Raw genomic sequence first — 12,651 nt, forward strand, 5'->3', positions numbered from 1 at the left:
GTCCTTGGAAGTTAAGGAATGTCCCCATAAATATTCAGTGGCAGAGCTGGAATTAGAACCACATTTTCCTGAGTTCCAGGCTGTTGGTATTTAATCATGCTACAAAATTGATAACTGGTCTAATTAACATGCTTCAATATATGTATCTGCATTTTTCATATTTTAGAGTTGGGGATAAAACTGAATTATTCAAAGACCTCTCTGACTTCCCTTTAATAAAAAAGAGGAAAGATGAAATTCAAGAAGTTACTCAGAGTATCCAAATGCATTTACAAGAATTACGAAAAATACTAAAACTTCCTTCTTTACAATATGTGACTGTATCAGGACAAGAGGTAATGTCAAGCATTTTCATTTCATAGCAGTTTGCCTGGAGTAGAAAAGCTCTTTCATAATATAAGTAAAATCTGTGGATAGGTTGTTATAAGCAGTGGCGCAGAAAAACTACCGAACTAGACCCGTCCATGAGCAGAAAGATTTATTGCTATTCAAACTGCCAAGCCAGAGAAGGGCAAGGTGGTGGGAAAGCAAGCAGATTTTATATGACAGTCAGTGGGGTAGGGGTCTGAGCTGGTACAGGCTGCCAAGGCTGATCCAGAACTTTGTGCCTTGTGGAAGTGGGTGATGTTTGGGGGAAGGTTTAGGGAGGTTCTTGGAGGATTAAGGGCAGTCTTTGGTGAACAGAAACCACCTTAAGAGGTCAGCTTTTCAGGAAACAGAAACCTTTAGGCTTGTTTACCTGACCAGAGTCCATCTGTTTAGGACAATGCCACCAAGCCCTATCATTGGGGAAAAAGGGGAAGGGAAGAGGCTTTGAACCTGACAGTTGTAAATATCTTATTAAAAACCTTCTGTCTTTTCCCTTGGAAATATGCCATAATAACCTATTTTGACAAGAAATCATAATAATGTTTTATTAATCTTTAAATAAATTCAAGCAACGTGGTGTTACATGTACCCCCATTACTTGTTGAAGATACACTACGGAAGATCTTAGTTACTATTAACAGGGTCTAGGTCCCGGGCAGAGGAGCTAGTCTTGGCCTCTGCCTCACAGAGGCGATGGTGCCGAGTAGATCACATATATTGGTTGAATCTCACAGTGGTTAACTGTCAGCACTTCTCCCAGTCTTATTTAGAGTGGAAATGCACATTAATGTAGCCATGCATAGCTCTCATTGCTCTTCGCAATATAGGTGAGGATGTATACTTGTCTTTTTAAAAATGATTTGTTTATGTCATGTACATTAGTTTGCCTGTATGAGGGTATAAGATCCCTTGGAACTGGAGTTACAGATAGTAGTGAGTCTGGGCCTTGTGGGTGCTGGGACTTGAACCTGGATCCTCTTAAAGAACAGCCAGTGCTCTTAACCACCTAGCAATCTGTCCAGCCCAAGGACGTATACTTGTCTTTAAAGTTGGTACTAATATCTGAGCAAGAACTGTTCAGAGAGAAATGCTTTAAAAATGAAGTCATAGCTTTCAAGCCTGCTCTGCACCTTGAGGCTCATTCTTACTACGTCTGTTTATATTACTGTGAAGATCCTCATTAAAGGAATTTCAGACATTTTACTTTGTTAAAATATCAATTTAATAAACTTAGGAATAATTTCTTCAGGGTGAACATTCTATTTAAGATTTAAAAAATAATTTTTTTTTCTTGTGGAAAGCTCTGCTACAGGAAGCCCACTTGAACAGCCTGGTTACAACATTTGTATATATTTATATATATACCTTTTTTCATTTTACGTACCAATTCCAGTTTCTCCTCCTCCCATTTTCTCTAACTTCCCAGAGAGGGTAAGGCACTTGCTCCTAGGAAGGACCAAGGCTCTCCCCACTATATCCAGACTGAACAAGGTATCCATCCAAAGAGAATGGGTTCCAAAAAGCCAGTGCAAGCAACAGAGACAAATCCTGGTGCCACTGCCAGTGGCCCCTCAGTCTGCCCCAGCCATGCAACTGTCACCCACATTCAGAGGGACTAGTTTGGTCCTATGCTGGTTCCTTCCCAATCTGGCTGGAGTTAATGAGCTCCCATTAGCTCAAGTAAACCATTTCAGTGGGTGTCCTCATCATGGTCTTGACCTCTTTGCTCATATTCTTACTCTCCCCACTCTTCAACTGAATTTTGGGGGCTCAGCCCAGTGCTCTGCAGCGGGTCTCTGCCCCTGTTTCCGTCAGTTGCTGGATGAAGGTGCTATGGTGATATTTAAGATAGTCATCAGTCTGACTACAGGGCAAAGCCTGTTCGAGCACCCTCTCCACTATTGCTTAGGGTCTTAGCTTGGGTCATCCTTGTGAATTCCTGGGAATTTCTCTAGTGCCAGGTTTTTTGCTAGCCCCATAATGACTCCCCCAAGCTACAGCATTTCCAAATCACAGGTCTTAATATTTGCATTGCTCTGTATATTTTAGCGAAAGATTGTCAGTTGTATAGTTATTTGAAATAAGGAAGTAAAGTGAACAATGGTGTGCTTATCAGATTGCTCAAGACCGTGCACACTTAGTAACCACTGACGTGGTTAGCCTGTCCGTCTTCTGACTAGAGTTCCCAGGACGTTATAGCCAGCAGACGTTTCACAAAGCCTGGTTCACTCAGAGATCTGCACAAATATTTTTGAGTATTTAAACAGACCTCGAATATTTAATTGTATCTCTTGTTTCCACCATGTGCTTATGAATTTGGTAAATTACATGTAATCTAATACCACTATTTGGTTCACTGGTGAAATCCAAGTGGTCATAATTGTTCTAATAGAATTGCTAACAATGTATAGTACGAGTGGCTTGCAGATGCTATGGTGGGAAAGCTGAGTCTATGTGCCAGTTTGACCAGTTACATGTACATGACTCCTGTGTCGTAAGAATATTGGGAGGAACTTACACATGAAATACATGAACACAGCTTTTCATCATGCCATTATTTACTAGTGTTATTCATGAGTAGGGAGAAAAGCTACTTTTCAATGTGATTTTATACCCTCCTTTTTTTTATATATTTCTGTATACATGGCCCTTGTAATAACTAAAAAAAAATAGAAAGCTTGTTGACAGAGACCACACAGAACATGAATCGTGTTACTGAGAATGGACAAATAAATGTGCCAGGCTGCTAAGCTGGTGTTTTGACAACATTCTTTTTCACCTCTGCTCCTGGGTTTTATATACTCATTAGTACACTAAGCCTCATTATATGCTGCTTCCTTAAGTATTGGTCTGCAAGAAAGTTATGAAAGAAGACATTATGTAACTTTACATAGCTTACTGCGATGGTGGTCATATTTTATGACAGCAATGAACTATCTCTTAACCTGAGCCAATAGGGATGTGGGATGATATTTAGATTTGAGGCAGCACTAATATTATTATTCTTAATGGAAAAGGGAGAAAATACTGAGAATAATCTTTAGGAAAAATTTGTTCATTCACAGCGTATAGCTCATCCAAATAAGTGTTTTGTATGTGTCCTGTCTTAGTTGGGTTTCTATTGCTGTGAAGAGACACCATGACCACAGCAAGTCTCATAAAGTAAAACATTTAATTGGGGTGGCTCACTTACAGTCTCAGAAGCTCAGTCCATTGTCATCATGGCAGGGAACATGGCTGCATGCAGGCAAATGTGATGCTGGAGCTGATGTGATGCTACATCTTACAGGAACAAGAAGTCGACTGTCTGTCACACTGAGGGAAGCCTGCAAAAGAGACCTCAAAGCCCGCCCCCATAGTGACACACTTCCTCCAACAAGGCCACACCTTATAGTGCCACTGGCCTTGGGGCCCATTTTCTTTCAAATCACCATAGGTCCAAAGGGGAAAAACCCCAAGCATCCCAAAAAGGGCAGGCATTTTCTCAACTAGTGATCAATGGGGGAGAGCCCAGCCCATTATGAGTGGTACCTTCTCTGACTAGTGGTCCTAGTTCTATAAGAAAGCAGATTGAGCAAGTTAGGAGAAGCAAACCAGTAAGCAGCAACCCCGACCCCCCATGAACTCTGAATCAGCTCCTACCTCCAGAATCCTGCCCTGTTTGAGTTTCTGTCCTGACTTCCTTCAGTGAAGAACAGCAATGTGGAAGTGTAAGCCAAATAAACCCTTTCCTTTCCAGCTTGCTTTTGGGTCATGGTGTTTCATCACAGCAACTGGAACTTTAATGAAGACACATCTATCTAAAAACAAAATAAAACAAGCAAAGGGTGGGAAAGAAGATTTTCAGCAAACCTGGCAGTGATGCTAGCCTAGGCTGGTGTAACTTAGTTTGAATCATACTGGCTGATATTTAACCCAGACAGAAGTAGGTCCTGGGAGAGTAATATGAGAAAGTTCTAGACTGAACGCAGAATTCTTGTGCTACTTCTGGGAGGTGGGATTGGAAATGCAGAGCAGGGCATTGCTGTGAGAACTTGCAGAACTTTCTAGAATTCACGTTATTTTTTCCAGTGATTTTTCTTTAGTAGTAAGACTCATAAACAAGGGGCCTGCCTGCTCGTTCTTAGGATGTTTGGAAAAGGAGATAACTGGAAAGGGCAGCTCCTCTGCTAAGGCTGCTGCAGCAGAGCACAAGGTGCAGCTGTGCTGAGAAACTTAGACTGAAACCCGAGGACGGACGTGCATGACCACACGCTAGCCAGCGGGAGGTCCAGGGGCTTTCCCGGCTCCTGCTGCACCTCCCATTCTCCATGGCTGTGATTGGCTGTGCATGGTAATGCTGCTGGTCCCTAGAGTGGACCTTTGATAGCTGCACAGTGATTCTCAGGGTACACCTTGCTTTTATGGGATTTTCAAAATGTTCACCATCCTTCACCAACTCCCACGGGTTGGGAGCTTTTCTTCCTGTAGCCTTGAAATTTGATATTTCACTTGACATAGCTCTCTCAGAATTGTTTCATAAAATGCCTGTGTGCCTTCACAGTGCATCTTTGAGCTGAAGAATTATTTAGTTTAGTTAGTAATTTTATTTTTCCCATCAATAATATATCTAAATTTTGGCTTGTTTCCACTTAATTTTTTATAACTATAGAAACGTTGTTAGGCTGTTACTTCTTAACAGACTTGAGTATGGGAGATTTGAAATTGTATTAATCAATTTCTATATATGAAGGTACTGTTAGTTTCAGAATTTTGCTTGGCATGGAAATTAATAAATACTAACCATTACTGTAAAACCTACAGCATTTCTTTTAGTGTAAAAATGAATCAAAGACACGACAAATGCAAAGTTTACGCATATCATAAAACAAATGAAAAACTTCATGAAACTATCACGGGATAATTAATCCAAGAGGCGATAGTTCTTATTGTTTATAGTATAGGTTTTTGAAAGTGTATCTGAACAAGCCCCAGGTGGTTGTGTGTGTGTGTGTGTGTGTGTGTGTGTGTGTGTGTGTGTGTGTGTGTGTGTGTGTATGCGTGCACACATGTGTTTGTATACAAAGATTTGAGCACACTGAAAGGACACACCTCTGAATAGTGCTTCAGATGAGGTGTGGTAGAAGTTGACTTCCTTCGCTTCTGGCTCATGTCAGAGAAGTTTGCTGACAGAGCACAGTTGGATATGTGAAGGTAGTCTTACTAGAGGCTCAGGAATATTGCAGAAGAAGGAGGGGAAAGCACATGAAAGCTATATGGAAAGAACAGATGTGTACAGCCTGTGATGGATGTAGGTGTGGTTCATAAGGCTCCGACCCTCCTTACTGAATGATTGGCAGTTGATGACCTCTTGCAGGGAGGACAGCCATTGCCTTCCGTTGTGTACCAGACAGCAAGCCCATTCTGCTCCAAAGGGTAGCTCCAAACATGTGGCAGGGAGCAGACAGCATGATCCCTGAGGCGTGCTGACCAGTCAGTCTAGCTGAAATGAAGAATGTCAGGTTCAGTGAGAGACCCTGTCTCAGGGAAGTAGGACAGGAAGTGTGATAGGGCAGAACACCCAACCAACGTCCTCCTCCGGCCTCCACAGTTGTAAGTATGGGCACATGAGCACAGGCACACCCACCCCCACACACTTTTATCAAACTTAATCTTACTGAGTAACAGAATTCTTCAGATACATGGATAGTAATGAATGAAAGAGGTTATTAGAAAACACCCAAACTCTCCCAAGAATAATACTGGATTTATTTTGAGTGTGTAGAATAATGTTTATTAAATTGTCATACACTGTTTCCAAGAAGCCTTATGATACACTGTGGGTGGCTGCTCATTTAAATATCTCACTGTTCGTTTGCATTTATTTTAGTTTATGATTGAAATAAAGAACTCAGCCGTATCTTGCATCCCAGCTGATTGGGTGAAGGTTGGAAGGTAAGTTTAAGGCATTTTTTTAAGCTCAGGTATGAATATGACGTGTGTATCTGAGATACTAGGCCAGTGCCAGCCACATGCTCAAAGCAAGAGTACTTTTTGATTTTCCTATGAATTGGGACCAAAGAGATGATTGTCTTTAACTGTTTTTGTCATTCATTTAACAGTATTTTGAAGACCATATTTATAATGCAGCAGCTGGAAGATGAATGTGGTGGTTTGGGCTTTTTGATGAATGCTGTACCTGACATTTCTTCTAAGAAGCTGAAATCTCATTTTCTACCTCACTGAGCTTCGTGGTTCTGTATTCTTAGTGTTTTCCTTGGCACGTCGTTAAAATAGTTACTTCTTTTTGTAACTTATATCACGGCATGATTAATGTGAATGAGAACTATATTAGAGAAGCACATTCTGCCCATGGCTGGCATCTGTCCCTTGGAAGGCCCGTTCAGAAGTGTGCACTTTTGACTGTAGAGTGCTGCTTATTTCTTACTGCTCATCCTACATCCATGTGACTGGGCAGGAAAATAGTAACGTTTGCCCAAGGTAATACTAGAGCGACTTCTGACTGGTGGGGGAATGAAGGATGAGGGAAATTTTGACATACTGACAAAATGACTGGTAGTTTCTCGTGTTAGTTAAATAATGTAACCATTATCCATTGCCATGGCAACAGCTACTTTAAGCACAAGCATGGGTTTCTTGATGTGAATAGTGTTGACTTAGAGGATGTTTTCCATCCTTGGAGCATCCTTCCCTGTATTGACTTTAGTCCTATAGTACAGAGAAGGAATGAAAATGCACTTTATAAAAAAGACATTACTAATACCCATATTGCTCTGTAGAACAGCAACTAAGGTGTCTCACTAAATGACTCTCGAAGAAAGAGCTGCAGTAAAACGTTTGCCTAGAACTCTAGAGCATGTAATCGAGGAACAAGCAAGGCAAAAAAAATCAATGCCAGCATCTTCTAAACATGCAGTTAATAGAATTCCGATATGTAAATAAGACATTTTGGTGAGGACTTGTACCGTTTAGTCTGCTGTTTGACTGCCAGAGTCTTGATACAAGAGCATCATCAGTTAGACTTTGAGTATCCAATAGCTAAGTGAAAGGTAACTATGGCAGCATGATATAGGACTTGGGGAGTGAAGACTGGGGTACACATGGCCTTGAAGAGCTCTTCTAAGCCCTACTTCCCTTTGATAGCTGTCCACAGAAGCAGCACTCATGCCTTGGATCCCCGTAAAGGTACTCTGCTAGACACTGACCTCAGCCATGCCTGTGATGGAAGCACTCTACAGCCCTTGCTGTAACATAGTCCATACAAAGTCCATTCCATTTGGAGAAGACATCACCGCTGGTGCATGGCCTGGTCAAGGCCTGGCCTGCCTAGCATCTCTGACTCCCAAATACCATCTGCCCCTTCTTGATGTAGAGGAAGGCTTATGTTGAAGCCTAGGGGAGCTTGTGGGAGTTTTTCTCATCCAGGGCCACCACTGGGCCTGACGAACTGTCTTTTTACATTCTGAATTCATGCACTGACCTTCTTTGTGATGCATCATGTTTTATCTTTGTACTAAATTATACTGAACAGAAAAGTATAATATGACCTCCACCAATGTGTCCACTTTTCTTTCTCAACATCTTTTTCTAACTGCATTTACTTCCGCTGTTTTTAAGCAAGCATTTTTATTTAGCATAACAGAAAGAACAAAAAGCCTTTGCCAGTGAAGTAAGCTTCAGCTCTGACTGTGTCATTTTTTGTGATTTTAATACTATTTTAAAAGCTTCCTGAACCGAGTCCTATTAGAGTCACGCTCAGGACCATAATTAAAGAATGCTCTCTGTTTACAGCTGTTTATGTTCAAGGCTCATCAGTGAATAACCACTGCTTTAATCTTCTGACATGATGCAGCACTGATTCTTATAACCTTGATTTCCTATTTGTTGTTTCTCTTTTTTTTCTCCTCTTGTAGCACAAAAGCTGTGAGCCGCTTTCACCCTCCTTTTATTGTAGAAAACTACAGACGTCTGAATCAGCTGCGGGAGCAGCTAGTCCTTGACTGCAGCACGGAATGGCTTGCTTTTCTAGAGTAAGTTCGCAGCAAACGATGCGCTCTGAGTCTGTGCTCTGAGAAATAGACCAGAAATTTCTTTCCAACCCTGAAAAGTAGAGAGTGCCACTGTGACCTGCTAGAAATAGTGGGGAACTATGTTCTTGGATTTTATTTTCAGTTCATTGGGACGTAAACTCATTGTACTCTAGTGAGAGAGATCTAATAAGCTTATTATGGTGGTATCAATATTTTATGGCTAATGGTGCTTGGTAGAGCCATTTTTTAAAATTCCTCCTTGGAATCTACCTTTTTTACCTTGTCTTTCTGCAGTGGATATGTAAGGGTTAGTTGCTTTGATTTTATTATCTTCGCTTATTTTCCTTAATTTTTAATATTTTGTGTATTTTCCTCTAGGTGTTTCTTTTTTAAAAAAGTAGAATGACCATCTGTGTACCCTCATCTAGATTTAGCGAATATTAAACTTTTGCTTCATTTGGTTTTATACATATATATGAAAATATATATATACATATTTTTGTTCCAGAATTTGGAAGTTTTTCATAATATTTTATTCATTTATTATTTATGCATGGTTAGGCATGCATCTTCTGAAAAATAACAGCACCCTACCAAGGAATCTTAGACCATTATCACATCTAGGAAAATTTAACTTTAAGGATATATTTAATGCATGCATGCATGTGATACACATACATACATACAAATACTCATATGCATAAAGTAAAAATAAATCTTTCTGAAAAATGAATATATTTAAGTTTCCCCAGAGCTCCCTGTCCCAATTTTTAAAGGAAATATCTAATTAACTTTTACACATTGCATTTAGTCATAGTTCTTTACTCAGTTTTAATCTAGAGTAATCTGCCGTGCTTTTCATTTTTAAGACACAGAATTTCTTTTGGAAGAGTCCTGGCCCTTGTCTTACAGAATGGCTCACACTCTGGATTGTTTGACAGTCACGCATTCCTATTGACAGTGTTGGGCACCAGTTTGCTGCTGTGAGCCAGCTCTTGGGGAAACAGTGGTGTGTTTGTAGTTTGCTGTTCCCTGCCTTGCGAGCACTCCCAGCCCAGCTTAGTTCCAACGACTACTCTGAAGCTGGGAAGAGATGTGCACTGACTTCGACACGACTGTGAAACTTTAGATGTAGTCTCTCGCTCCTCCTCTCTGAGCCCTGTGGCATTAAATAGCTGTTGAAATAGGAGAGGCGGGGCTGCGTCCCTGGCACCCGGCCGCCCCCACGGCTAGCTTTACTCGAAATAATTACACAGAAACTGTATTCTTTTAAATACCGCTTGGCCCATTTCTATCTAGCCTCTTCTAGGCTAGCTCTTGCACCTGGACTAGCCCATTTCTAATAATCTGCTGTAGCCCACGAGCTGGCTTACCAGGAATGATCTTAACCTCCGTCTGTCTGGAGTGGGAGAATCATGGCGACTCCTTGACTCAGCTTCTTTCTCCCAGCCTTCCGTTCTGTTTACTCCACCCACCTAAGAGTGGGCCTATGAAATGGGCCTTGCAGTTTCTTTATTGCTTAACCAATGAAATCAACAGATTGATATATGACACTCCCCCATCACTTCCCCTTTTTCTGTTTAAACAAAAAAGGCTTTAACTTTAACATAGTAAAATTACATATAGCAAAACAGTTATTAAGCAAGAATCACAGTTACAATATTTATATCTATTTTATCTTTTATCATAACAATGGAAAACTATAACTATCTATCCATTCTTCAACTCCATCAAAGACTCCAGAAGGATATAATATTACCTATGTAAACTAGAAATCCAAAGCTCTAGAAATGACAGAGACATCTCGCTGCCTGGACAGCCACCCAAAGTTCTTTTGTACCGTTGGGGCATCCATCTTCAGCCTTCAGGCCCATAGTATCCAGCAGACATTTCCGTGAAGCAGGCAATTTCAAAGACAGTTCAGTCACTATCTGCTGTGTCCTGCAGAATGTCTCGCAGACTCTTTCATGAGTCATGAACCCCAAAAGACCATCTCACCTTTAGGCAAGTTCAGCAGTTCTTTCTCTGCTGGTTCTTTGTGTCCATTTTATGCAACAGTCCAGGCAAGAGCAGTTTCTTGCCCAAATGGCTATCAAACTCCATAAGGATCCTCTTCGATGCCCATCTTCCTCTCGAAGTAGATTGGTGCCGCCAGGAGCAGATAGGTCTCATTGTCATGAAAAGTCCTAAGTTATTAAAATATTTTAAATGCCATATTCTGCAGCCTTTGAGAGATATGAAGAATGCCTATCTGAAATATATCTCTATATATCTAGAAAATCTAAGTAACATGACTTCAAACTTGACTATTATTTATGATTATCCATCAACAACCTATATTTCGTAATTATACATTACATTTTAAAAATGAACTACACAATCTTAACACCTTATTCAAGATCAGAAATACATATACATATAACAAAATTGGCCTTAAAATCCACACCAATGTAAATGATTCATACCTATATCAAATAGCATCACTGCACACAATTTATAAGTGAACAAAGCAAGATGCATGTTAAGAAGTCAGTTCTCACAACAAGAGGGAGGATTGGTGCACGGGTAGTGCTGGACTGTCATGTGCTCAAGCATGGGCCTTGACCCATCAGGGTCCAGCTGATGGAGGGCCATAAGCACTGTGTGTTTGTGATTTGCACAAACTCTTACACTACTAGTAGAATTAATTTCACTTATTTTGATGAACTTTAATTCAGGGGAAATAGGCTAATTAATTAGTACATTCTGCCCACTCAGATAAATATGTGTAAACCATATTGTGAATACAATTCGCAGCTTACACATAATAATAAAATAAACTTGCATGAAAATTATCATTAGTAAACCAGGCAGTGGTGATGCACGCCTTTAACTCCAACACTTGGAGGCAGAGGCAGATGGATCTCTGAGTTTGAGGCCAGCCTGGTCTACAGAGCGAGTTCCATCATAGCCAGGGCTGTACATTTTAACCCTGGCTTGATAAGGAGAGGAAGGAAGGGAGGGAGGGAGGGAGGGAGGGAGGGAGGGAGGGAGGGAGGGAGGGAGGGAAGGAAAAAAAGTTTAATAGAGTACTTTTGATAATAAAACAAATCAGAAGATAGAGGGTTTTTCTAAAAGTAAGATAAAGTTATCTAGGAAGAACTGAGCATTGTAGTAGTGCACCCTGATGCCCTTTATAAGTTGGAAAGAACTGCACAACCATAAGCAGCTAATGGACTGACCCTCAGCACTTCTGAAATCCACACTGTATTACATAAATCTGCCAAGAAACGTATTCAGTGTGACTTCTCTCTCTGTCTTCCGCCCCAGTTTGTGTAAGGAATACCTGAGTTACATTATGATTTTATGAAAATAGGCATGCAATTTGCTTCTGTTTTTTCCTAACTTTGTACAGAAATTAACAACAGTGCTAATAGAACCTTGCAGAATAGCATTGTTAAGTGGAGTCATAGTTAAGAATTGAAGCAGAGATCTATGAGAGATTGTGCTGGGCCTGGGATAGGATGTGGATTGTTCCCAAGCACTGTTAAAACCAGAAAACAAAACGAAACAAGAGTGTGGTTTGAGTCTGGGCTCAGCTGGTCACAGTTGTGTGAGCCTGGGGTGGTTGCTTTATTCCTCTGAACTTCCTTTGTGAACTTTAGGTAAGCAGCTCTGCCGTGAGGGTAGCGAGGCAACGATAAGAGGTATCCTTCCTGTGTCCGGGCAGTGAGGAGTGATTTCCTCCAGCGTTTCTCTTGAACCTTCTGGAGACTTAGTTGTCGTTGCTTTTCCTCAGATTCTGACTTCAGAGGACCTATGACTGCATACTTTTGAATGCTTTTAATTGAGCAGAACCCAGTTTCTCTCAGATGACTATCTCCTCTAAAAATTCAAGCTTAGTTACACATTCTCTCTTTGCTTAGATGATATTTTGTTCTGAGCATTTAAAAATTAAGCCTTAGCTGGGTGGTGGGGGTACACACCTTTAATCCTAGAACTCAGGAGGCAGAGGCAAGTGGATGAGTTCAAGGCCAGCCTGGTCTACAAGAGCTAGTTTCTGGACAGGCTCCAAAGCTACAGAGAAACCCTGTCTCAAAACAAACAAACAAACAAAATAAGTCTTCGGTTCTATTGTAGTATGTTTTGTTATTGTTTTATACATTTATTTTGAGACAGGACGTGAATGCCTATGTAGTTGAGGGTGACCTTGAACTTGTGATCCTCAGCAGTTTCCTCAGTGCTGAATTGTCAGCTTATGCCATCATGTCTG

At 40.8% G+C, this 12,651-nt stretch overlaps 1 protein-coding gene across 2 annotated transcripts in view; it reads left to right on the plus strand.

The window, feature by feature from the left end:
• Window positions 1–12,651, plus strand: part of Msh3 (mutS homolog 3) — a 149,566-nt gene that overhangs the window by 93,844 nt on the left and 43,071 nt on the right. For both annotated transcript variants that reach the window (XM_075976332.1, XM_075976333.1), the window contains exons 15-17: window positions 167–335; window positions 6,239–6,303; window positions 8,283–8,399. In XM_075976332.1, the coding sequence (XP_075832447.1) occupies window positions 167–335; window positions 6,239–6,303; window positions 8,283–8,399 (351 nt within the window). The remainder of the gene's footprint in view (window positions 1–166; window positions 336–6,238; window positions 6,304–8,282; window positions 8,400–12,651) is intronic.

This window comes from Microtus pennsylvanicus, chromosome 6, assembly GCF_037038515.1.
Source record: "Microtus pennsylvanicus isolate mMicPen1 chromosome 6, mMicPen1.hap1, whole genome shotgun sequence".
Classification (NCBI taxonomy): domain Eukaryota; kingdom Metazoa; phylum Chordata; class Mammalia; order Rodentia; family Cricetidae; genus Microtus; species Microtus pennsylvanicus.